The following is a 27,377-nucleotide window of genomic DNA, read 5'->3' as shown; positions in this document are numbered from 1 at the left end:
TTGTGTTAATCCTTTCACAAAGCTGTTGTGAGGAAAGTATTTTATAAACCTAAAAGGTATTTAGAAATGTAGGATAGTTGCAATTATAGCCAAGGAAAGGCATTAACTGTGTGGAACATGGAAGAAAGGTCTGTGCTATAGTCTGCCTGAAATAGATGAAAAGCTTGAACTCTGCCACGTTGGCTTCCTTCTTTTTAAATCACCACATGGCTAACATGCAAATGCAGGTTGAACTGGTCTGTAGGATCAGGTGGCAGTAAAGCGATGGTCATGGTTTTTTTTTGCCCGGTACTCCTGATATTATCTCTAGGGTAATCATGAGTCTTGGAGAGTAAGGTAATACATAAGTAAATGGTGGTTGAATGGAATAAAATCCTGTGGTTTCTTATCCTTAGATCTGTTATCACAAATATAGATCGTCCACCCTGTATGATTCTTGCCTCTGCCTCTCTGTCCTTCTCCAGACAGACCTGTGTGTGTTCATTCTGATGGGACTTGATGGGAGGCACTGCCGGGTTATCACAATCTGAACATTTATGTTTTCCCCTTGACTGAATATAAGGTTTTTTTTTGAGGAAGCCATTGAATAGCATTCAGATACCTCTTTGCAGGAAAACCTTGGGATTTTGTTCTGGATTTTGTTCTACTGAACTAAATGCTTAAAAAAAATATACAGGAAACAAAAAAGGGGGCCGCTAGGTGGCGCAGTGAATAGAGCCCTGGCTCTGGAGTCAGGAGGACCTGAGTTGAAATCTGGCCTCAGACACTTAATACTTACTAGCTGTGTGACCTTGGGCAAGTCACATAACCCCAATTGCAAAAAGCAAATAAATAAATAAATAAATGCACACAACACTATCTTATAATCACCACCCTTCCCAGTCATTTGCATGGCTATGGTCTCATATAGAAAAAAACTTACTCAGTTTTGAAAATTGATCCCTGACATTTTTAATGAACATCTGTAAGAGAATGCACTGGTCACAAAAAACTAATTAGAAACATCATAATAGACAACTTCATTCCATTGTTGACAGGTTTACTAGACTAGCAAACTAAGGGAGTATTTTGGATAATGGTTCCTTGTCTAGAATTCAGTCTCACCTCTGGCATCATTATTATTAGCTGTGTAACTGTGGACAATTCACTTAACCATTCTAAAACTCGATTTTCTAATCTGCCAAATTGGAATGATGATACTTGTAATAACTATAAACTAATGTATATTTAAGAAAGAAAGAAAGAAAATTGATCCCTAAGTGCCCTTAAAAACTGCCACTTCTAGAATGAATTTCTTCTATATATATTTAGTCAGTTCCAACCACTTTTCCCAGTTTCATATTCTTAAGCATCATTATTAATTTTTCTTTTTACATTGTCTACAGTTAGAGGTCAAATATGGTGGCTTCACTGTTATCACTGATGAGACTAGATCACTGTAAAAACATTGGCAGACCAGTTTCATTTTGTCTATTTGCCATTTACTTTCTTAGTTTATCTACAAATTCATTTGGTTGATCTTTTTAGTTGGATCTCACACAGAACTCTACAGATTAATTTTCTCTATTATTTACTCTTCATTGTTTCATAAAGCATCTTAAAAAAAAAGGAAGCATCTCAGTGCTGCAGCACAGGATTGTGAGAAGATCCTGCTCATTTATCTTTATCTGTTCTCATTACATCAGCATGAATGCTGCTAATTAAAAATGTTCTAGTCACTGAAAAAAAAAATAAAGCAATGTTATATATCTGTTATTCTTCTTTAAGGTTTTGCAAATTAACTTGTACTCTAAACCTTCATTGCCTTTGGCTGCCATGTCCTTCTGCTTGCCAGAGGGATCAGGTGTGTTTAACTCAGTCGTTTTCTGGGATCTTCTTGCCTATTCATTGTGGCTTTGTTAAATTTCTCTAAGATGTCGAAAGACTCATTGTCTTTACTTTTGCAAGTTGCCATTTTTTTTCAGAGTAAAATATTTGTGTTGAAACAGATTGGGTTGAATCTTGTGGTTCAGTTGTTTTTCAGTCAAGTCCCAACAATTTGTAAACCCATATGGGGTTTTCTTGGCTGAGAAACTGGAGTGGTTCGCTATTTCCTTCTCCAGCTCATTTTCCAGATGAGGAAACTGAGGCAAACAGATTTAAGTGATTTGCCCAGTGTCACATGGCTAGTAAGCATCTGGGGCCAGATTTGAACTCAGGAAGATGAATCTTTGTGATTGCAGGCCAGGTACTCTGTCCATTTTACCACCTAGCTGCTTGGGTTGGAGGAGTTATAAATGAATGTAGTATTTTCTGATTTTTATCCATATTTGGCACTGATTTTAACTGTGCTCACTCAATCTGCCTGCAGTTCTCCCCATGGTTTATTAATTCAAGGACGTTTTCCTAGTTCCAACCTGACTGAGTAATTAGCAGTATCTTTGAGATATAGTGGATAGAAAGCCAGCCCAAGAATTAGGATAGCTTGAATTAGGCTCTTCTTCTGACACCTCCTGTCTATAACTCTGGATAAATAAGTTAACCTATTAACCTAGCAATTTTCTAAGAATATTTCAAGAAAAAGGTAGATCTTCCTTGGTGGTGAAGTTACATCTCCAGACAGAAACAAACTATTCTCTATGGGATGGCATGCAGTTAATTTTCCCACTCATATCTTCTCAGAAAGCTGGTAGCTAAACAGGTGTTAGCAGACCTGGAAAGACCTCTACTTTTATAAAGTAAGTAATATTCATAATATCTGGCATTTGCCAATTTCTTCCTTAAGGTTTAAAAACCACTTTGTTATTTGACCGATTGAGAGAAATCTGAAGGAAGCCTTGAATGGATTTGGACTCACAGGTCTTTACTGGTTGAGCATCTGTAGGTGAAAAGTATCAAAAAAACTGGAAAAACTAGCTAAACAACTTAGTGGTTGGAGAACTTGTGCTACCAGGACATGGAAGGCAATTGGGGCATTCAGGTTATAAAATTAGAGATGATACTTTGAGATTAAGTGCTGCTCCCTCTGGCACCCCATAAACTCAGCTATTTTAATTGCCAAGCCGAGAAGCTCATCCTAGTTTCCTTTTAGCCTGCTCAGGAGACTAAACAAAAGCACAAAATGTTTGAAGCAGATGTAAGTAGTAATTTTGTATGGAGAAAACTTTCTATCCAAATGGTAGACTTCTAGGCAGTAATACTTTGCTAGGTGTCTCCACCTCTTCAAGAGTTTCATAGCTTGGGTGTGGTAGAGATTCAGCCTGTATGCATTGGTATAGTGGCAGAGGGTGTTTGTTGAGTTTCAAAGACAGAGAACCTGCATTCAAATAGTAACTAGTCCACTTACTGCCTGTGGGACATTGAACAAATTACCTACCCTCTCTGGGCCTCACTTCCTCATCTGTAAAGTAAGAAGCTTGTACCTTTAGTTCATTAATCTATGGTCCTATTACCCAAAGCTAAGTCCATGAGAAATTACTTTGGAAACAGAGCTGCATAGGACACCCAACATCCAGAAAAGGTTTACTTTGGTGTGTGATTGTTGTTTGCTATTCATTTGTTTCAGTTGTGATCCCATTTAGGGTTTTCTTGGCAAAGATTGGAGTGGTTTGCTATTCTTTTTCCAATTAATTTTACAGATGAGGTAACTGAGGTAAACAGGGTTAAGTGACTTGCCCAGGCTCACACAGCTAGTAAGTGTTTTAGGCCATATTTGAACTCGGGTGTTCCTGACTCCCGGCCTGATGCTCTATCCACTGTATCACCCTAGCTGTCCTTAAGAGGTTATTGTAGCAATTCAAATAGTTGATGGTAATGAGGACCTTTATTGGGTTGGTAAAAATCAGAATAAAAAGAAGGGAGTCATAAGCAGGTAACTGATTGAATATGAGAAGTAAAAAATGAAAGATAACCCTTAGGTTCTGAAGAAGAGAAACTGACAAATAGTGCCATAGCCTGAAAAAAAGTAAAGTTAAAAAGGAGGAGCTGGTTTAGAGAGAAATCTGACAAGCTCTGTTTTAGACATGTTGAGTTTGAGGCACCTGCAGACTATCCAGGAGGAGGGAGATGTTGGTCTAGAACTCAGAAGACTGGCTAGGGATGGAGTTAGTTTGGGGAGGTGTCTGTGCAGGGGTTATAGATGAGCTGTGGCAGTGAATGAGACTGCCCAATGACAGAAATCAGACAAAGAGAAAGGCTAAGGCAGAAACCTGGGCGGGGTAATAGCTACCTTGAGGAGACAAAAGAAGGAGACTGTTTAAGGATAAACCCAGGGGAATACATTATCTCTTAAGCCAAGGGAGGAAGGTATATTTAGGAAGAGGATTCAGCCTCAGGATTTAAGAACAGAATTGTAAAAACATGGCCACAAAGACTGGGGTGTTGGAATGTTAATAATTAATTTGGGGTAGTAGCTAGGAATGCCTTTGTTTTTGTTGGCAAAGAAAACTTTGGGGTTTTCTTGTCAAATATGCTGTAGTGGTTTGTCATTTCCTTCTCCAGCTCATTTGACAAATGGGGAAACTGAGGCAAACAGGGTTGCTTGATTTGCCTGGGGTCATAAAGCTAATAAGTGTTGGAGTTCAAATTTGAACTCATATCTTCATGACTCTGGGCCAGGTACTCTATCCCTACTGTACCACCACCTAGCTGCCCAGGAATGTCTTTACTGTGATTCAGATCAAAGATGTGGAGAAACTGATTGTTTCTAAAATTGGCTAATAGGAAAAAAAATCCAACCAGTTGAAGACTGGTCAGAGCTTGATAACAACGGCATGTAAAGTGGATTTTTCTTCATAAAAAATTTTGTATTTTCATTAAATTTTCATTTACAGATTATTCAATAAAAATACTGAAGTAAAAATACAACTAACACACCTGAAGAGTTAGGTGAACATTTGTAAACCTTTGGAATCCTATAATAAGAACATGACGTGAAACTGATATATCAGAGAACAGCTGTTTATGTTAAAATGCTCACCTAAAGTAAAATAAATGTATAGGCTCCTGGCTGTGTGAGCAAAGACATCATCTCTTTTTCTCCTTAGTCTGGAAACAATCCCAATTTTATAGTTTTATTATGGTTCTCTGTATTCTCTTTGTTTTCCTAATTTAAACTGGAGATCAAGAGATATATGCACTCTTGAACTGATTCAAAAAGTTCCTTAGAAGTGTACAAAAAAAAATGTGACCTCAGGACACTTGTCCTCTGTGGGCATCTGTTTCCTCCTTGGTGAAGAAGAAGGGTTTGGAGAAAACAACATAGAAAATGACTACAACAATGTGAATGAATGGAATGAGCAACTGCAACAAAAAACAACCCATAACTGAATGTTGAGTAATTACATCGACCAAGAAGTTTAGCCCTGGAAAGGAGATGAGAAAAGATCCGTTTCTCCTTTTGGAGGTTTGGTGGGGGGACTGAGGTATGGATTATTAAATAGAATAATAGATATTTTTTGGTGTGTTAGTTTATTTTTAATAAACTTTCATTTTTTTCTATTCATTAGATGGCTCTCTGGGAGGGCTACATTTAGAAATAAAGTTGATATAAAAAAGATAAAATTTACTTTTTCAAAAAAATAAAGAAATGGAGGAAAACAGTATAGATAATGACTGCATGTTACCATTACTGCAATATTATCATTAATGGTAATAAATAGGGAAAAAAAACAACCAAAAGCAGAAAACAAAAACAAATTACCAACATGCTATATAAGTATGATGACCAAGCATTTCACAAGAAAAATTGTATTGTGGAATGTCATAGCTTCTGTCAGATTTGTTTGGTTTTGTTAAATAATTCAGGTCTTTTCCTCTTTTTTTTTAAATTCTTTGTCTCAAGGGATGGCTTCCTGGGTAGGGTAGGGATATAGTCAGAAATGAACACAACAGAAAAACAAAGTATATTAATTTTTTCAACAAAGGGGCAAGACAAGAATGTTTTAGGTTCCTCTGAGCATGCTCTCAAAAAATCCAAAACCCCGTCTCTCCTTGAAGCTGCCGAGGACTGCAAGGGGACAAATTATCTTTTATTTTTTGGAGAGCAGTTGGGGTTAAGTGACTTGCCCAAAGTCACACGGCTAAGTAATTGTGTCAAGTGTCTGAGGCCGAATTTGAACTCAGGTCCTCCTGACTCCAGGGCCAGTGCTCTATTCACTGTGCCACCAGCCGTCCTAAATTATCTTTCTTAAGAAGACTCATCTTCTGAGTGTGAATTTCCATTACTTTCCTTCAAAGCTCTGCCTATGATTTCTATAGAAAGGGAAAACTCAGTGTGCAAACTGCCACAGGATAGAGATCATCTGTCTATTGCAGAGAATTGCCTGGGCTCTGAAAAATGAATGGCCTTTCCCAAGATCCTACAGTTACTGTTCTATCCACTACAGCAGCTACCTGACCTGATAATAAAAGTGTAAAATTTTACCTTGACAGGCAAATCCAATTTCTTTTTCTGTTTTTTCCTTCCCATCTTACCTCCCTACCCCTCCTCATTTCTTCATAGGAACAATGTACTTACTAACCTATAGGTAATTATAAGTGATCTAGCAAGAGGGCAAAAATTATTCTTTTTAAAGGTAGATGGTGAAGCCAAAATGGCTTAGGAATGCTGTCGCTTATCACCTATCTGGGACAGCTAGATGGTGCAGTGACTAGAGTGCCAGGTCTGGGATAGGGAAGACCTGAATTTAAATATGGGCTGACACACTTATTAATAGTGTGACCCTGTAGGCAAGTTGCTTAACCTTGTTTGCCTCAGTTTCCTCATATGTAAAATGAGTTGGAGAATAAAATAACAAACTACTCTAGTATCTTTGCCAAGAAAACTCTAAATGGGGTCATGAAGAGTTGGACATGACTGAAGAAATGAACAATATATTAAGCCTGAGGGTAAAGGCAAAAGACCATCCCAGCTCTCTAGAAGCTCACTTTATTCAAGATAAGACTGGTATGCCAGCGCTTTGAAGGAGGTTGAATTCTAGGTAGAGGGATTTAAATGTGATATGTTTATGAAGTGACTTAATCTCTAGTTTATCAGGAGAGTTGAGATTTAGAGCTCTGTTGTTCTCCCTTCTCACTTGAATCTCAAAACCGAGAATGCTTCACTTCTTTCCGAGCATAACTGATTTTTCTCTCCAGTTTTCCTAGTTTCTCAGTGTTCTCCCTGCCACTTTAATAGCTTTATATTTACCTTGAATACATTTTTGTGTTTACTTAACCATGTATACTTCTACCCTACAGTACTTGGCCTGTAATCAGGAGCTTGATAATTGCTCTTGGGATTTAATAATATTTCATCTGCCTTATGAGAAGGCTGAGTCAACGCCTGTGTTAATGCTATAGAGGGGCTGTAGTGGTGAGGAAAACATTTAATTGTACAGACTGAACTCTAATAGATAAAATTCTGATTAGCAAAGTTAGCGTACTATGAACAGCATAAAGGACATTTTGCTTTCTGTGTGCTTAGACATTTGAGCCATTGCTTTCTAAAATTATAGGCCTATCAAAAATTCATTTGTGATAAAGTTGTAAAGGTATAGCTCTGGGGGAAGAAAAAAACATTGGAGAAATTGTATTGTGTGTGATTTTTTTTTTTTTTTTTTTTAAAGTGGGAGACCCTCCTGATCCCTAATTAGGCTAGGCCTCCAGAGAAAGAGCAGGTTTCTGGACTTGATCATTATCCCATGTAATCTAGGGTGTACTGAGAAATTCACTAGGAGCAAAGAATGGCCCCCCTCTTCTTCTGCCCTGTAGCAGGGTCTAAGAACACTCCCTGGCAACCCCCACCCACTGGTTTCCCAAATACTGCCAAAAATCCACCTTCCCAGTAGAAATATGTCATTCCTTTCTGCCTCAAAAGAACAGTAAACAATCAAGAATTTTCCCCTCCTCTCCACTCCAGTACTACAGACAGCACCAATATTCCATGGCTTATCTGTATATAATTATGTATGGTATTGTGAGAATATTGCCTTTTCACATCATGGAATGAAAAATTTGCCCCCAAATTGACACAAACTGGTACCTCTGCTTCCCAGGGACTAATCAATTAGATAAGTGCTGTACCTAATAGCTTAGACTTAGAATGATGAAGGAAATTCTGGTCTTCAAAAACTCATGAAAATTCCTTCATCCAATATGCTAATTGTCCTTTTGGAGGATCACACTCTCAGTCCTTTTGACATGTAAATATTCTTCTCACACTGTTTCCTGAGGTCTAAGCCAATTTCCATAATAATGAAGCCTGGTATGTGAATGACAGCTTTATAAAAGGAGTTTACTCCCAAATTATGGAGAGAGAAGAAAGAAAATTAAACTGTGACCATTTTTATATGCCCACTATAGATAAAAACAAAACCTTTTAGAATCTGTAATAAAGGAGAAGCGGAACTTTCATTTTTCCTCCTGATTCTCATGTTGTTAAGTCCTTTTAAAAAAGTGTTATTGAATTTAATTTCATTTTGAGTATCATCTGAATAGTGCTTTAAGGTTTTCAAAGGGAGGCAGCTAGGTGAGGCTAGAGGGAGGTAGAGCTCTGGACCTACTGTCAGGAAGACCTGAATTCAAACACTCAGACACTAGCTCTATGGCCCTGAGACAGTCACTTAACCTCCATTTGCCTCAGTTTCCTCATCTATAAAATAGGGATAATAATAGCACCTACTTCCTAGGGTGGTTGTGATGATCAAATGAGATAATAATTGTAAAGCACTTGGCACATAGGAAGTGCTTTATTATTATCATTTCCTTCATAGCAGTCTATCGGTCACTAATATAAATACTATCTTCATTTTACAGCTGAAGAGACTTAAGCTCTTAGGAGTTGGATGACTTACCCAAGGTGGAAACACCTGGTGTGGAGCCAGGGTGTACAGTAGAATCATAAATTGGGAGGGGCTTCCTTCATGTTATAGATAAGGAAGCTGAGGTTTTCAATTAAGTCAAGAAACAAACACAAGCTCACAAGGGTCAGAACTCAGTTTCCCTGAGTCTGACCCAAGTTTTCCAGCTCTACCCCTCCTATTATGACACAGACAACTGAAAGGGTAACTGGTGGTCAGCAGTGGCTTATTATACCAATGTGTATCAGAACAATCAATGTTTCTATATGATGGGCTTACTTCCATTTTCCTTGAACATCTAAGATTATTTTGTTAGGAAGAAAGCCTTATATTACAGCATTTTCACATCTGTGGTCTCAGATGACTCTGTTAACATTCTTATTTCTTGATGGGGCTATCTCCTTAGGTGAAGAATGTGTCTGTAAACACACAAGAAGTACCTCCTCCAGTTCCATCTGACTATGCAGATAGAGTTGATAGTTCCATGGCATATTCCTCTTATGGCAGAATGAATGACAAACGACCATATGCAGACTCTTCATACAAATCAACACCGTAAGTAACCAACATCCCCCACACCCACCTTTGGTTCAGTGACTCTATAAATCAACATGATGTTTTATTTAGAAATTAATTCTGGTGTGTAGAATTGCTACGAAGACTTTTTTCAAGCTATATGGCACCCATGTGGACTTCCATGAATGTCAATGTATTTCCTATTGCATGGCACTATGGAACAAAGGAAAGAGCGCTTGGAGACTACTGTCTTGGGTTCACGTACCCAGTTGCTAGTCATGTGACCTCAGAGAAGTCATAGGACCCCATAATGCAAGAGCTAGAAGGGACTCTAGAGATTATCTGATTAACCCTCTCTTTTTACTGATGAGGGCATGTAGCACCAATGCAATATTTACAGCAACCACGATCAAAATAAAGACTGTGACTATAAGTATCACATGACATTCAGTCACAAAATATGCCATACTCTCCAGATGGAGGATAAAGCTGAAGGATTTATTTAGATACCAGAAAACCAAATCCCAAAACCAATAAGCAGATTCCATCTTAGTACCAAAGATATTCAGAAGCCATAATAACACTGAGAGCCACAGCATCCTTCAGCCTTCCCACAAACAAATATGAGAGATCAGTATTTAATCACAAAACTCTGTCTCCTTGCCTGAGCTCCTCTGTCCCCAACTGTCTCCAATTGTCTTCAACTGTCTCCAACTGTTTCTCTCTCTACCTGGCTAGCTCTCTGTCTACCAGCTTCCTGTGGGCTTTCCTTCCCCTTCAGCAAAACTCCTCCCACCACAGGCTCCATTTGACTACATTGAGCCTGTTAGGGGGCAGAGTTTATTTTCACAGCAGGGAAGCTTCCTGTGGGCTCTAGCAGGGAGAGTTTATCTTCACAGCAGGGGAGGTCTTCAGACTCCCCCTAGGTCTATTAAGGGGGAGGGAAAATCTTCAAATTCCCATTCCCTTTACATGGCATTGAAGTCCAAAGAGGTCACACAGGTAGGGAGTAGCAGAGATAGCATTGGAACCCAGGTGCTGCTTTGATGCCAAGTTTACTGTTCTCTTGGCTATACATGCATATGCTTGGTCCCATTTACCCTCCTTAAGCTTCAGTTCTTTCCTTTGTAAAACAAGAATGATAGTGCTTACGTTGTTCTCCATCTCCCCAAGTTTTTGTGATAATTAGGTCAGGTAGTTTCTGTGACGTCCTTTATAACCATAAAGCACTGGGTAGCATCATGCTGAGTTATAAATTTATTATTGTTGTTGGTAGTATTTCTCACTTGTTAGGTTACTTGTAATTGATAAGCTTATTGCTTTATATCTTTTACAAGATTTTGAGAAGGAAGAAACCTTAAAGATCACCTAATCTTTTTTTTTTAAAGCAATTGGGGTTAAGTAACTTGCTCAAGGTTACACGGCCAGTTATTTCTGGGTGTGGTGCTGAGTATCTGAGCCTGGGATTCGATCCAGGTCATCCCGACACTGGAGCCGGTGCTCTTACTCGCTGAGCCACCTGGCCGCCCCTTGGATCACCTAATCTTAACACTTTCATTTTATAGATGAAGAAAATGAGACCCAGAAATTTGCATACTAACTATCCCATTAAAAATATTTTTAAATAAATTGACTTAGGAATCATTATTTGCATCATGTGTTACGTATGTCACACATGTGGAAGTGGGTTCTTTTCTGTTCTTGCTTCTCTTTGGAACATCACAGGATTCATAAGATTTAGGGAGGAAGGGAACTCCTAATTTTGTGGATAATGAAATTCAAAATACTGAGTTCTGCATTAGCCTTGTTTGTTGCATAGGTTTGATGCAAAATTTTGTGGAATAGAGATCACTGCCCTGGCAGTCAGGAAAACTGAGTTCGAGTTGTATCTTTGTCTGAACTGTATGTGGGGACCTTGAACAAGTCATTTGGTTTCTTGGGACTTACCTGTGAAAATAGAAGTCTTGGTTAGGCAATCTTTCATCGCTATTCCACATCTAAATCCAATGATTCTATGTTGCTCCTACCCATCTGGTCCAAGAACTGTATTTTACCTTGGACTTTGTTACCTGTTTCTCATGTAGTACCGTAATAAATGATGCAAAAAGAAGCTTGGGGAAGTTGCTACCATGTTCATAGGGATGGCAAGATGGCTCAATGTATTTGATTCTTTAATAAGACCGTCCTTACCCACATTTCCTCCTTTCACTTTGGAAAAGTCATATTTGACATCTCTTAGTTTGAATTTTCCAGCAGAATTATTGATGAATAGATTGTGAACTGGATAGAGCCAGGATGGAGTTTGTCTAGGCTAGCACCATCATTTTGAAAATGAAAAAACTGAAGTTTAACAAAGTAAAATTGGTTTTTCTAATATCACAAGTAAATAGCAGGGAGAGGTGGGGGGGCGGGGGAGGGAGGAGGATTTGGACCTGAGGCCTCTGGTTCTAGACTTGGGGATTTTTTTTTGACATGGTGCTGCCTGCCCCACATTCAGCATAGAAAGGAGTCATATAAAGGGCCATTCTTACAGCACAGGAGGTGCTGAAACCGTTAATCCTACACTGGCAAGCCGATTTTAATTATAGGATCCAGCTGGAAACAATGAACTTTATTATAATAAATGGAATGGAATTTGGAAACCAAATAGACCTGCAATCGACCTTACTTAAATAATCTTCTATTTGGGTGCTCAGTAGCTACCTCTATATTGATTAAAACGAGGTATATTTTGAGAAAAGGTTTTCCTCCAAAACCTCTTTTTGACCTCACTTTCTAATACCACAGCACTGGGCTAATTGGTCCTGTTTTTAAAGTTACAAGTTGTCATTTGTATGACTTTCAAGTTTGTAAAACTAATTTATTTTACATCATGTGACCATTGTTGTCTCTCAATTCTTCAGTTTAGCAGCATGGGCATTCAGGATGCCATTACTTTCCAAGATTTTAAGGGGAAACAAGTATTTACTGTGTGCTACTGTGTTCTAGGCACTGTGCTAAGTATTCAAAGACAAAAAAAATCTATGTCCCTGAAGAGATTCTATCAAGTAAGGCAATATGGAGCTAAATAATTATGTTCAGTGTACACACACACACCTTCCTCCCCCCCCTGCATATTACATATACATATGTGTGTATACATATATTAGCATGCATAGAAATATCACATGAGCACTTAATGTTGTATACATGTAAATATACATGTGTGTATATATTAGTACATGTTATACAGGTGTCTACGCACATAAACATTTATTAAGTGTCTGTCTGCCAGTCAGTGTGCTAAAATGCTAGGCATACAGAAAGAGACGGAAGAGTCCCTGGCTGCAAGGAGCTCACATTTATGTAACATCTTCTGAGTGCCAGGCACTGCGCTAAGTGATTTTCAAATAGTACTTCTTTTGATGCTGAAAACAATCCTGTGAGGTAGGTACTGTTAATTCCATTTTATAGTCGAGAAAACTCAGACAAACAGAGGGTGAGTGACTTGCTAGGGTCACATAGCTGGCGACTGTCTGAGGCTGCCTCCAGGCCCAGTGCTTTATCTGTTGTGCCACCTAGGTGCCTCTTGGGAAGGCTGCCAGATAAAGCTTTATGTAGGAGGTGGGTACCTAGTATGTGTGAAGTATTCTGCTGATTTTTGAGGGGGATACAAAGGTGAAGAACACATTGCCTCTTTCCTCTGGGATCTTAAAGTCTAGTAGCAGAGCTATGATGTATACAAAGAGCTAATGAGAAGTAATATGTAGCAAGAGGCCTGTCAGAGGCCCAAAGTGCTAGGAGCATCCAGAGGAGGAAGCAATACCAAATTTGGGAAATTCTGGATCTATATAAAATCATAGGATCAAAAATTTAGAGCTGGAAGGAGCCTCAAAGGCAGCCCCCTCATACATCTCCCTCATTTTACAGGTGAGGAAACTGAGGCCCAAGGAGGTTAAATGAACCTCCTGTGGAACCAGTAACTAGCATTAGGGGCAGGATTTGCACCCAGGTCCCCTGACTACAGAACCAGTGCCCTTTTCGCTGTACAGTACCGCCTGTTTCATTTCTACTTGTATTAGGTAACGACAACACTTCTAGCCCTTGATATCCAGGTACATAGAATCAGAGAAATTTAGAACTGGAAGGCTATGTAGGGTTTAACTGGGCCCGTCTTCCCATTTTACAAATGGGGAAACTTGAGTCCCCAAGAAGACAAGTGACCAGGCCATGTTTATTTGTTATTGTTGTTTACTAATTTCAGTTGTGTCCATTTCTTTGTGACCCCATTTAGGGTTTTCTTAGCAAAGATACTGGAGTGGTTTGTCATTTCCTTCTCCAGTTCATTTTTCAGATGAGGAAACTGAGGCAAACATTGTTAAGTGACTTTCCCAGGGTCACACAATCTCTTGTTAATGTTAGAAGCAAGACAAGGACTTAGTGTTGTAAATCCATACCCTGTTCAAAATCTGCCAAGATTAGGAGACAGGAAGACATTTAGGTGAAGACGATTCCTCCACCTTTGCTAAGTGGGTCCGAGTATCTTAAATAGGTCTCACTCCCAATTATTCCTTCCACACCCAGGTTTGGATAAAGTAGGACAGGAAAATGAAGATAGTGCCGGACTGCTCTGTAAAATTTCCATGGGTAGCAGACTACTAGTGGTCACTGGTCTTTCTCCTAGACATTCACAAGAGGTGAGGATATGAATGATGGCATTGCCCAATAATTTTGGAAAGCTGGTGTAGCAAATGAGAAATTCTATAATGAGGAGCCATCTGACTGGTCTTCCTGAATCCAGTCTAGTCCTTCACCAATCTGTCCTTCCTAATAAATGTACTGTTAATATCATGGCTCTCTAGTCTAGTCCTTCACCAATCTGTCCTTCCTACTAAATGTACTGTTAATATCATGGCTCTCACTATTTTTGTCATGTCCCTCAAAAACCTTTATTGCATGACCATTACTTACCAAATAGAGTCAAACTTCCTCATCCTGGCATTCAAGGCTCTCCATAGATTGGCTTCAACCCACCTTTTCAGCCTTCTCATATTTCCCATCTTCATGTATTCTCTTCTTCCAAACTAGATCTATAAAATGGGCACAACATTACTTCTAGTATCTACTTTACAAGGCTTCTGTCATAATTAAGTTAACGTTGCAAAGATTTTATATATATTATAGCCAGATTGTGGAGGGCTTTGAGCGCCAAAAGTGGAATGGTTCCCACTTCCCAGTTAATCAGCATCTATCCCTTTAGGGGGTGGGGAATTCTCTTTATCAAACCCCTTCTGGAAAATGTGAGTGAATATGACAGAAGATCTACTAAAATATACCAAGAAAGTAAGAAAATATGGTGATTTGTAAGATTGAGGTCACTGAACCAGAGTTAACTTAAATTCAGTTTTTTATTAAATTGATAGTGGTGGTGATATCTTCTAGCGAATTAGGAAAATTTCTTTTGGTTAGTTAACAATCATTTGAGTAGTATGACATCAGTGGTTTTTGAATCAGGAAAACCTGGGTTCAAATCTTACTCACACATTCTTAATAGCTGTTTGACATTGGGCAAGTCATTTAACCTTGCTGAACCTCAGTTTTGCCATCTATAGAATGGGCTGATTCCTTCCCAGAGTTGTAAGGATCAAATACAACAATACAAATAAAGTGCATTGTAAGTGCCAGCTATTGCTTTTTACTATGAGCCTCAACTATTAAATGAAATAGTCTAAACTAAAATGTGATGATGCTGATAATCTTTGTACAGGAAAAATGGGTATGAATCAAACACTTGTTCTTGGAATAAGTGTCTAGGAAGGGCAAAAAAAAAAAAGTATGGTGATATTTAAAAGATGTGGGGAAAAATCCAGATGGAAAAAATCCAAGCTGAAGTTAGATGTCAAACTTGCTGCTGCTGTTTGTCCTTCCTTCTCGAAGAGGACCATGTTGTCAGGGAGGTGATGCTATGACATGCAAGTGAATTGGATTTAAGTGAGGGGGAGGGCTGTGCAAAGTCACCAGCTTCAACTTTCTCTTTCAGAGGCATCTGGGTATATTGTGGCAAGATAAAGATTAGGATGACTGGAGATGGCCAGTCAACCCCAGATCACTATGAATCAGCTTAAGTTATAATACCGAAGATTTCTGATATCATGAGCTTTCCACAAAACTTGTAAATAGAATTCTAGCAGAATTCAGTGATTGATTCTGTTCCTTTTCTGTTGCCTTTCCCCTGAAAATTGAAGCCTGTTTCGAAGGTTTTATGTTATCATTCTTGCCACTCAAAACTGTGTTCAAAGCAAGAACCTAGGCATATCATGTGTTACCCTAACAAAGTTTTGGACAGAGCATCTGGAAAGTTTGTTTTCTAATGACTCATGGGACAAAACCTGGCTTCTCCATCTTCCTACATGCAGTGATTAAAATGTGTAGCAATTCAGTTGTGGAGCAAGCTTGGGAGGTTTTCAAGCTTGGTGACAAATTAGAATGGAGAGGAACTGCCAAATCATGTCCTGTCCCAATCTAAACACACCCAGAAACCTATCTTTTTTAAAACCCTAGTTGAAAACTTCCTTTGTATATTAAGTAAGATTTTAAAGAGGGGTGGGGAGTGACAGAGGGGAAGATAAAGTTTTCTTTTGTTGATCACAGTAGGGACACTTATCCAAATGCATTCATTAAAGTCTACTATGTGCAGAATTCAGAAGACAGAGAGATGAAATAGGTAATGATTACAGATTATCTGTTTCAATTTCTTCCTTGTATATTTCATGTTTTAGTTATTTATTTTTTTAAAAAAATAATTAACTTATTTTTAGTTTTCAACATTCCCTTTCATAAGATTTTGAGTTTTAAATTTTCTCCCCCTTACTTTCCTCTTCCCTCCACAAGACCTCATGCAGTCTGATATAGGAGCTATTTATACATTCATATTAAACATTTTCACTTTAGTCACGATGTAAAGAGGAATTAGAATTAATGGGAGGAACCAGGAGGAAGAAGAAACAAAACAACAAAAGAAAAGGAAAGCAAATAGTCTGCTTCCATCTGCATTCAGACTCCAATGCTTTCTCTGGATGTGGATAGCATTTTGCATCATGAGCCTTTTGGAGTTGTCTTAGATCCTTGCATTGCTGAGAATAGCTAAGTCTATCAAAGTGAATCATTGCACAATGCGGCTGTTAACTGTGTACGAAATTCTCCTGGTTCTGCTCGTTTCATTCAGTATCAGTTCATGTAAGTCTTTCTAGGTTTTTCTGAAGTCTGCCTGCTCATCATTTCTTGTGGAACAGTAGCATTCCATTACATTCATATGCCGCAACTTTTTCAGTCATTCCCCAATTGATGGGCATCCCCTCAATTTCCAGTTCTTTGCCACCACAAAAAGAGCTGCTATAAATATTTTTGTACATGTGGGTTGTTTTCCCGTTTTTATGATCTCCTTGGGATACAGTCCTAGAAGTGGTATTGCTGGATCAAAGAGTTTGCACTATTTTATAGCCCTTTGGGCATAGTTCCAAATTGCTCTCCAGAATGCTCTCTAGTTCACAGCTCCACCAACATGCATTAGTGTTCTAATTTTCCCATATCTTCTCCAGCATTTGTAATTTTCCTATTTTGTCATGTTAGCCAATGTGTTAGGTACCCCAGAGTTATTTTGATTTTCATTTCTCTAATCAATAGTGATTTAGAGCATTTTTTGTATGCCTTTAATTTCTTCATCTGAAAACTGCCTGTTCATATCTTTTGACCATTTGTCATTTGGGCAATGGCTTGCGTTCTTATGAATTTGACTGAGTTTTCTATATATTTTAGAAATGAAGTCTTTATTAGAGACACTTGTTCTAAAAGTTGTTTCTCATCATTCTGTTTTCCTTCTAATCCTGGTTGCATTGGTTTTGTTTGTGTAAAACCTTTTTAATATAGTCATTCATTTTGCATTTTATAATATTCCCTATCTTGTTTGGTCATAAATTCTTCCCATTCAACTGGTGAACTGTTCCTTGTTCCCCTAATTTGCTTATGGTATCATCCTTCACTATACCCATTTTGACCTTATGTTGATATATGGTGTGAGATGTTGGTTTATGCCTAATTTCTGCCATACTATTTTCTAGTTTTCCCAGAATTTTTTGTCAAATAGTGAATTCTTACCCTGAAGCAGGAGTATTTGGGTTTACAAAAATCATTTAGAGGTACTTTTTAAAGTAATGAGATTTTAGGAAGTTTTGATTAAAATGTAAATTTGCCCCTGAGTTCTTCAGTTGCATGTTTTGTTAACTTTGGCTACATCCTGAGCTTTCTCCGAATTAAAAGCCAATAGTTGAAAAACCACCTGTTAACTTGCTCTCTGTTGGCCCTTTTAAAATTTTCCTTTCCCTCCTTGTGCATTCTTAAAACTTCCTCCCCCATTGGCTATTGTCTATTCTCTTCCCCCTCCCCCCCAACTTCAGACTTGCATTTATATTAAATTTGACTGTTATGTCATAAATCTGCATTTTGAAATGATTTTACTTAGTTGGGAGTGGTGGTGGTGGGGAATAAAATACTTCTGCAATAGTAAGCAATGCTATTGGAAAAAATATATATTGTTGCCCATTCATTCTTTCTAATACATGACTAAAAGTTTTAAAGGATTTTTAATAACTATCTTTACTTATGCTTTAAAGCTTAATCACCTCCAGATTTAAAAAGATTTTACCTTGAGGTATGAATAATTAAACTTTTACATTTAATCCAAAGAAATTTTATGTGAATTTTTAAACTTCCAGTGTTGTATATAAGAACATATTCCCCTTCCCTACTTTAATTTAGTTTAAATCATTCCATGGAAATTAAAAAACCTGTAGAATAGAAAAGTCTAAGATTTCCCCAACTGAACTGGTGTAGGGTAAATTACTGACATATAACCTTTCAGATAGAACTAAGTTTTCTTAAGATTAAATGCCCTTATTTTATTTAGAAAGGCTGAAGAGAGGCTCCTTTTAAATCAGGACCTAAAAACTATTACATGCATCAGAAAATCCTAAGGGCTGCAAAGTTGGGCATACCAAACTCCAGGAATCTGTTCAGTGGACTGTGCATAAATTTCTTGACTGAGTAAGCACACAGGATTTTGGAGGTCTCTTGGCATTTATTCTTGCTGCTGTTTGGATTGTGGGGGAGGGCTGGGGTTGAATAGTATTGCATTTGTTAAGACCATTCATTCTGTGTAGTGCTTCTGGTTTTGGTTTATAAATTGACGACTGAGGTGTGATGGTGCTGTTTTCTTCTAGAATACCAGAAGTGGCTAAGGTGCTTCCAGTGACTTCACCAGTGGATGATTTCAGGCAACCTCGGTACAGTAGCAACAGTAACTTAGCAGTACCTACAAAGAAATCTCTTGGGAAAGGAAGGACAGCAAGAAGAACTGACCAGGACCACTATGAAACTGACTACACCACTGGTGGGGAATCGTGCGAAGAATTGGAGGAGGACTGGGACAGGTACAGAGAGAGCATCTGGAGAGCACAGACCATGATGGGTGACCAAAATGGTGCTGGGACTTCTTACTTTTAACTAGATAATTTCCTGGGTTCTTTCACTTTGAGACAGCGCAGATGCGTTGGGAGAAACTTAATAAGTAGTTGCCTGCTTTGAGTTTTCCAGGGCAACTTCCTCTAATGTTGATGAAGGCAATATTTAAATGATTTCTGAAAATCTTCCCACATGCAAATGGGAAGTGCCACTGAGCTGAAATCACTGGTGTTTTCATATGCACTTAAAAGCTTTGGGAGAAGCTTCTGAAGAACTGCATAGCTGATGGTTTCAGACCATGAACAAAGCAGTTAACCTCACAGTGTCACAAAAAACTTTCTAAGAGTGATAAGGTTCAAAACAGCCAATGATGTTTGCTGGTATAGAGTTTCCTCAGCAGAAGTTGACTACAGCAAGGAAATCACAGGTCTGGGTCTCCCTCACCCCCTACTTTCCCTCCCCCCCAAACAACAAACAAACAAAAAATCAATAAACATTCATTAAGTATAGACAAACAGAAAAAGAACTGTACAAATGTAAGAGCTCTTGTAAAAAGATTCCTGGATGTAGTTTTAATATCTAGGTGATCTTAGGAAAGCTGTTTCATCTCATTGTGGCACAGCTTCCTCATTTTTAAAATGATAGGTTTGGACTAGATAATCTCTCCTTTTGAAAAACAGTATTTTACATTTTGCATGATTACACATGTATAACCTATATCAAATTACTTGCCTTTTCAGTGAGTGGGGCTGGGCGGGGGCAGGAGGAAGGGAGCAAGATTTGGAACTCAAAAATTTTAAAACAAATGTTAAAAAAATGTTTTTATATATTACTGGGGGAAAATAAAATACTAAACAAAAAATCTTTTTGAGTTCTAAGTTTTTCTTATTCCTCCCCTTCCTCCTCCCTAAAAGGTGGTAAGCATTTTGATATAGGTTATATCTGCAATCATGTGCAATTCTCTTTTAAACCACTCATACTCAGTTACCAAGTTTAATTTGAAATCTTAGATATTTTTTAGATATCTAAAACTTTATAGGTATATATTTAATATCTGAGCATATAGACATCAATGAAATAATTTGCAAGTTAGGTTATCCTTTGTATACTTTTCCCTGAACAAAGGAAAGCAAAAGCAATCTTTCTCCCCAAATAATTCAGGAATCCCATGGCAAGCGAATTTTTACTTATCTAGCCTTCCCCTCTCCTGATGTGTATGTAATACTATGTCTTCAACTGCATTCTTGACCTTTCTCCATCAAGAACGTTAACCTGTTGGTTGTCGCATAGGCATCTTAAACTCAAAAAGTCCTATATAGAACTCATCTTTCTCCCTAAATCAACCCCCCCCCAAACTTCCCTATTTTTTCTTACTTTTTAAAAATATTTTGTTTTTTCCCCAATTACATGTAAAAACAATTTTTTTTTTGCTTTTTGGAGGGGGGGCAGGGCAGTTGGGGTTAAGTGACTTGCCCAAGGTCACACTACTAGTAAGTGTTAAGTGTCTGAGGCCAGATTTGAACTCAGGTCCTCCTGACTCCAGGGCCGGTGCTGTATTCACTGAGTCACCTAGCCGCCCCTAAAAACAATTTTTAATATTCTTTTTTTTTAAGTTCTAAATTCTATCTCTTTCTCCCTCTTCTCCCAACTCCCTAAGACACTAAACAGAATGATATAGTAGGTTATACATGTGCAATCATGTAAAACATTTCCCTTTTTTGGAGGGCAATTTGGGTAAAGTGACTTGCCCCAGGTCACATGGCTAGTAAGTGTTAAGTGTCTGAGGCCAGATTTGAACTTAGGTCCCCCTTACTCCAGGGCTGGTGCTTCATTCACTGAACCACCTCGCCGCCCCTAAAGATTTCCCTTTAGTCATTCCTTCCATTAATGGAAGAAAATGAAAGTAAGGAAGGAAGCATGTTCTGTATTCAGATGCCATCAGTTTTTTCTTTGGGAGCAGATTTCATGAATCCTTTGGGATTGTCTTGGATCTCTCCCTGTTTTGTCATCATTCTTTCAATCACCTAGTTTTGAAAGGTGGGAACCATCCTTGACTTCAAGTACCTATTCCTAACATCTGATCAATTAAAAGATCCCATCTCTTCCACTTCCTTCTCATTTGTTCTCTTTTGTCTGTTCCCACAGTAGTCACTTTAGTCCAGACCCTTAATTATCTTTTGCCTGGACTACTACAACAGTATTCAGACAAGTCTCCATCAATACTTCTTCCTTCACCAGTCCATTCTCCACAGTTGCCAAATTGATATTCTTTAAGCTCAGCTAAAACTGTGTTACTCTTTCTAAGGCAGCTTCTGTCCACCCTCCGTTGGCCTTGAAGTTAAGATACACCTGGGTTTTCAAAGCCCTTTACATCCTGACTCCAATCCTCTGACATTTTATGTTGATTACTGATGGTGATTATTCTGCCTGGAACACACTTAAATTTCAAGCAAAACAGTCTACTTTTGTTCTTGGTGTTCTCCAGCGAAGATAATTCATCTCTCATTGTCATGCTGCTGCCTTTTGAAATCTCTTAACTCCCTTCAAGGCTCAGCTCAACTGCTAACACCTTCATGTAATCTTTCCTACTTTAGTACATGTCCCCTCGCTTGTAAAATAATACAATTTATATCTCCAATATTTACTTACATGTTGTATCCTCTAGTAGAATGTAAGCTCCTTGAGGGCAGGTTCTGCCTTACTTTTTTTTTTGTAGTCCCATTGCTGTCTAGCACACAGTGGCACATAATAGGCTCTTAATGCCTAAATTAAGTATATTATTATGTACTTAGGTACTTTTTGTTTGATTGTCCCTTATTAAGTTTGAATATTCTACAAGAGCCCTAAGATGAGATGCTTTCTTTGTGATAAGGTGGTAATCTTGTCTTCTCAAAGGCTTTGCCAGCATAGCAGAACATTTGATGTGCCATTAAATACTGAAAAGGCTTCTAGGACAGAGTTAACAGACATTGATGACTCTAAGTTTGGAGAAACCCATAACCAGTCTGACTATAGAGTGACCAATTTTGGAGCCAAAAACATCATATAGAAACAACATCTTGAAAACTATATGCTAGGTTATAGAGGCATTGTGATCTATCCCTGTTGATGAAATCACAGCTCTTGAAGCACTGAAGAATCATTATGTAAAAGAAATACGTAAAAGGCCTTCCCTGTTGCCTGCCACTGGAGCCCAAGTTTGGGCAGATGCTACTAGACTGAAATATCTTTGAGTTGACTCGTGGATCAAGTGTATGGCTGTTACCCATGTTCAGAGTGGCTCATCACCATGCTGGCCACAGGGTGAAAAATTATTCAGCAAGAAACTCTTAAAGATTATCTGTTAAACTATAGTGAATAAAGGAGGAAATAAGCTTCTATAATAGTGCCTACTTTGTGCCAGGTACTATGCTAAGTGCTTTTTACAAACGTTATTTCATTTTGTTACTAACAGCAACTCTACAAGGTAAATGCTATTATTATCCCTATTTTGTTGAGGAAATTGAGGCAAACAGAGCTTGTCACTTGCCCAGCTAGTAAGTGTTTAAGGCCAGATTTCAACTCGGATCTTCCCAACTCCAGACCCAAAGTTCTATCCATCACTCCACCAACTGCATCTAGACAAGTTATCAACAGGTTGTAGTAGCTAGAGGTAGAGGAGGAAACTTACACTGGTCCTTCATATATTGAAGAAAGATTACATAGTCTTGAGGGTCCAGCAAATTAATTTAGCTTATGGGTAATTATAGACAGAAGAACCAATAAGGAGCCCATTCCACATAACTGAACCTCAACTTAGTGTTCTTTGGGCAGCTAGGTGGTCAAGTGGATAGATCACTGGGCTTGGAATCAGGAAGACTCCTCTTCCTGAGTTCAAATCCAGCCCCAGATACTTACTAGCTGTGTGATCCTGGGCAAATCACTTAACCCTTTTGCCTCAGTTTCTTTATCTGTAAAATGTACAGGAGAAGAAAATAACAAACCACTCTAGTATCTTTGCCAAGAAAACTCCAAGTGGGGTCACAAAGAATTGGCCATAACTGAAAAATGACTGAACAGCAACAAAGATATTTAACAATTTTCTCCCCTCGATATTTAGGGAGTACCCACCAATAACTTCAGACCAGCAGAGACAGCTTTATAAGAAAAACTTCGACACTGGCCTACAGGAATACAAGAGCCTACAAGCAGAAATTGATGAAATCAATAAAGAGCTCTCCCGTCTGGATAAGGAACTGGATGAGTGTCAAGAAGAAAGTGAGGAATACATGGTGAGTTTCCAGAGATAAAAACCCTTTCACCAAAACTAGAGGAAGTAAAGACTGGTTTGATCATGAACAGAATAAATTCTGCTTGAGTTGGGTAGTATTAATAACATTTATCTTCATGCCCTAGCAAAGGTACTATTAATCTTGTATTCATCCACTTAAAAACTTTGGGAAACTTTATTTTACTTTGAGCAGTCTGAGGCTTTGATTTGTAAAAACCAATGATTCTCTGAAAATAGAGTCGTACTGTAGACTGGTATTAACACAAAGAAGTCTTCCGTCTAGACACTACTCCCTAGCCTCGTGTGCAGTCTTTCTAAAATGCAAAAGGAGCTGTTGGCATTAATAAAGGGAACAGGAATTTGTTTGTATCATTTTAACTTCTCTTTGCCTATATGGATGACATCTATGGAATGACATTAGGTAACATAGCACTGTCTTTTTTTCCTTTTAAACATAATTCAAGGTTTTAAACCTTAGAGTAAATTAGAGGGCTTGAGGATAATTATAATTATGCTTAAGATAAATTCCACAATAAACATGCATTTGCCTGTGTTTTTCCTTAATAGGCTGCTGCTGATGAATATAATCGACTAAAGGAAGTCAAAGCAGTAAGTATTATCAAAATTTTCTTAATTTCTCCATGATCTGTTATCTTAAAAAATTAAATGGAGTGAATATTTATGAAATGTCTGTCATATACAAGGCACTTTTAGATCTTAGGGATGATACACAAGATAAATTGTAAAGCATGCCAGTCCTCAAGCAGCTTGTGATTTAGTAGGGATGATTTTTTTAAATGTACATATAAACAGTAGTATGTGGTAAATGCTCATTCTGATAACTGCAGTGGAATGTAGGATTTTGGAAGCTTCAGAACTGGGGTGGAGGCTTGAAGTAGAGGGTGAGGGTTATTCTTCTCAGCACTACTATATCTCATTTTGGAGTAGGTTATAATAATATTGATTGTATGGTACTGCTGTTATTGTATACAATGCTTTCTTGGTTCTGCTCATTTCACTTTGTATCATTTCATATAAGTTTTTCCAGGTTTTTCTGAGAACTAGATGTTATCTTAGCATTTTCTCCATTATCTTGGATTTCTGCTCCCTCTTTACCATTTATGTTCTACCCTTTCCAGTTCAAAGACCATTCACTGTGGAAGAGAAAACCCAGTCAAAAGGAAATTGAGAGCTGAGCTGTCTTAATAGTAATCTGTTACCATCCTGTCTTGTGCTAGAATAACTGTTCCATCCCACTTATTTTCCTCTTTTCCTGAGCAGAGCTTTAAAAATACATTTTTTGTTGTTTTTGAGAGGAAATTGTGTGATAGATAGAGAGTTGCCCGAACATCTAGGGAGAAATGGCTTGAAGTCCCATTTGTGACATATACTGACTGTGTGACCTTGGTTACTTAGCCTCTCTGGGCTCTGGTACATTGATGTCAAATTCAAATAGAAATGGGGCCCACTAAACTATACATCAAGATCCCTGGGGGCTACATATTGACTTAGTTAACCATATACTAACTAACATCACATCCTATTGTATTTTTATTTTTGTTAAATATTCCCCAATTACATTTTCAGTTGGTTTTGGCAGCATTCAGGAATTGTGTGTGATCTGACACTTATGCTCTAGCATACTGTGTGAGGCTGTTAAGTTTTAGAGAAGGTGCTATCTTGTGTTAGTAGAAATAGTTTGTGCTTGTGGGGGTTGCCTATATGAAGGGAGCGACCAGTCAGTCCTTCCTATTCCATTGTTTTGCCTAGTATTTATTGCCTTGAATTCATTATGGACTGATGAAATTCTTAGAGGACCATGGCATTTAAAAAAAATTCATCCTGTTATTTGCCCTTTTTTAATTCTTAATATGTATATTTTTGAACCCATTTAGATGAAAAACAGCATGGCATAGTAGATGGAGCTCTGAACTTGGGGTTAAGAAATTTGGGGACTGGGGGCGGCTAGGTGGCACAGTGAATAGAGTCAGGAGGGCCTGAGTTCAAATATGGCCTCAGAAATTTAACACAAAAACTAGCCATGTGACCTTGGGCAAGTCACTTAACCCCAATTGCCCTACCTTCCCCCTCCAAAAAGCAAAAAAACCCAAAAAACTAAAAAAAAAAAAAAAAAAAAAAAGAAATCTAGGGATTAAATCTTGTATCAGACATTTATCAATGGTATACTTCTTGAAAAGTCATTACCTTTTCTGAGACTCAGTTTCCTCATCTTTAAAATCGTGATGATATCTATAGCACTTATATCATAGGATGAATGAGTTATTGTCATAAAAGACTTGACAGAGCTCTTTGAGCATTCCCCCCACCCTTTGATTATATTTGCAGGATTGGGAAATATGACTTATTGGCCCTTGCTAAATATGTTCCATCCCATTTAAGAATCCAGTGTTCCTAAACCACGGGGCAGAAATCCAAATCCCTATGGCTCCAAATCTCAGGCACCATCTTTTTACTCAACAGTTGACTAATGAAATCTGATCGTCTTCTTTGAATTCTTTACCTTCAGTGAGCGCTAGTGATGAAATTTTACCCACCTTGTCCCCTTTTCAAAGATGTATATTTTTCTTTCCTGTGACTTTCAAATCTTTAGAAACACATTCTAGGTTTTTTTGGATGGTTTTATTTGTTCTCATATGAATCATCAGAGGTGGTTGTCACCATTAACAATTTTTGTCAGTGTAGATGACCAAAGAAAGACAAAGACTGGACATCTTATTCCTCTCTGTCAGTTTAATAAATAGCTCCTTTGGTGTTCCCTTTGCAAATAGTTACCAACTCCACTAACTTCTCTTTCTGTGAGCATTTTTGGAAGACCTCTGACCTGGTGAAATCTACTGAACCATGTCCTCATCATTCTTTGAAGCTTAAGAAGCTAATTTCTTAGTCTTGTTTCCTGTATAGAAAGTCTCAAAAAAAAATCTCATTCCTGTTATAACTCCAAGTATTCATTGTTCCTTCTTCCCTTCTTTCTCTGTCACATTTTCCTAATGTCCATTCTTTTTTTTTTTAAAGCAATTGGGGTTAAGTAACTTGCTCAAGGTTACACGGCCAGTTATTTCTGGGTGTGGTGCTAAGTATCTGAGCCCGGATTCGATCCCCAGGTCATCCCGACACTGGGGCCGGTGCTCTTACTCACTGAGCCACCTGGCTGCCCCATGTCCCTTTTTCCAAGAATGATGAGACTCCCCTTCTTCATGTATAAATCCTTTTTGTCCCTTTTGTTTTCTCCCTAAACAGTTTTGGGTTTTGTTTTTTTTCCCAAACAACACTTTGTTGTCTCTGATAACCTGGAGAATAGAACTGTATTCCTCCAGCCCTTTTTATTTTCTCCTTTTAGGCAGAGACCAAATTGAACTTTGTACATATGAAAATGTTATATAGTTGCTATCAAGAACACATAGGACACAATTTGCAGGTCACAGTAAAATTATCCTTGCCCTTGGAACTTGCAAGAAGAAAGTTCCCATAGTCCTATGTTATCTTTCTGGTAGCTCTCTTTTAATGTCTGTGATTGGCTACTGAGGCCAAATTTCCTATTTGTGAGATATGAAACTCAAGATGAGAATATTATGAAATGTATCAACCTCATTTCACCTTGGCACTTGTCCTCCAAAGATCCCTTCACATCCCTACATGCTAAGTTCTCTGGTCCTGCTTAGAGAATGAAGCTTATTTTATATAGGAGACAAAGTAAGACATAAGGCCATAAGCTAAAATTCTATTATCTGATGCAGTCTGGCTACTGGTTTCACCTGGTTGGTGCTCTCCTGAAGCTTTCCTCTACTTGAGTAGACATTACTGATCTAGTAAAAAGGCAGTTTTTGAAGCCTTTAGGCGTTTATCTTTTCCTTGTCCCCTTCCCCCACTCTCCATGGCACATGATGCTCTTGGCTTGTCACGACTTCTGCTTTTGCTGATTGTTGTGATTTGGATAGTAGATGTGGTTGGAGGGAAGAACAAACCCATATACACATTGTTCTATCAGAACTCTGAAGGTTTTTTGGTGTTTCTTTTTTTGCTTTTTGGAGGGGGGAAGGTAGGGCAGTTGGGGTTAAGTGACTTGCCCAAGGTCACTCGGCTAGTTTTTGTGTTAAGTGTCTTGACTTTGCTGCTGGTGCTCTATTCACTGCACCACTAGCTGCCTCAACTCTGAAGTTTTTTTTGGCAATTCTCCCATTGTATTAATTCCAAACATGCTAGGTCACTGATATGGGCCACTTACAGGCTGCACCATCTTAGTTCCTGAGAAATTGTTT

The 27,377-nt window shown here is 38.3% G+C and overlaps 1 protein-coding gene across 5 annotated transcripts in view; it reads left to right on the top strand.

The window, feature by feature from the left end:
* The window catches only part of OCLN (occludin), a 59,403-nt gene that overhangs the window by 29,879 nt on the left and 2,147 nt on the right, over nucleotides 1-27,377 (top strand). For all 5 annotated transcript variants that reach the window (XM_069085000.1, XM_069085004.1, XM_069085001.1 and 2 more), the window contains exons 5-8: nucleotides 9,226-9,374; nucleotides 18,590-18,799; nucleotides 22,930-23,101; nucleotides 23,668-23,709. In XM_069085000.1, the coding sequence (XP_068941101.1) occupies nucleotides 9,226-9,374; nucleotides 18,590-18,799; nucleotides 22,930-23,101; nucleotides 23,668-23,709 (573 nt within the window). The remainder of the gene's footprint in view (nucleotides 1-9,225; nucleotides 9,375-18,589; nucleotides 18,800-22,929; nucleotides 23,102-23,667; nucleotides 23,710-27,377) is intronic.

The sequence above is a fragment of the Petaurus breviceps genome, unplaced genomic scaffold (assembly GCF_028583685.1).
Source record: "Petaurus breviceps papuanus isolate PSGF00001 unplaced genomic scaffold, PetGlider_PUasm1.0 175, whole genome shotgun sequence".
NCBI classification, from domain to species: Eukaryota; Metazoa; Chordata; class Mammalia; order Diprotodontia; family Petauridae; genus Petaurus; species Petaurus breviceps.
The sequence above is the reverse complement of the archived record's forward strand: the minus strand, read 5'-3'. Positions and strand labels throughout refer to the sequence as shown.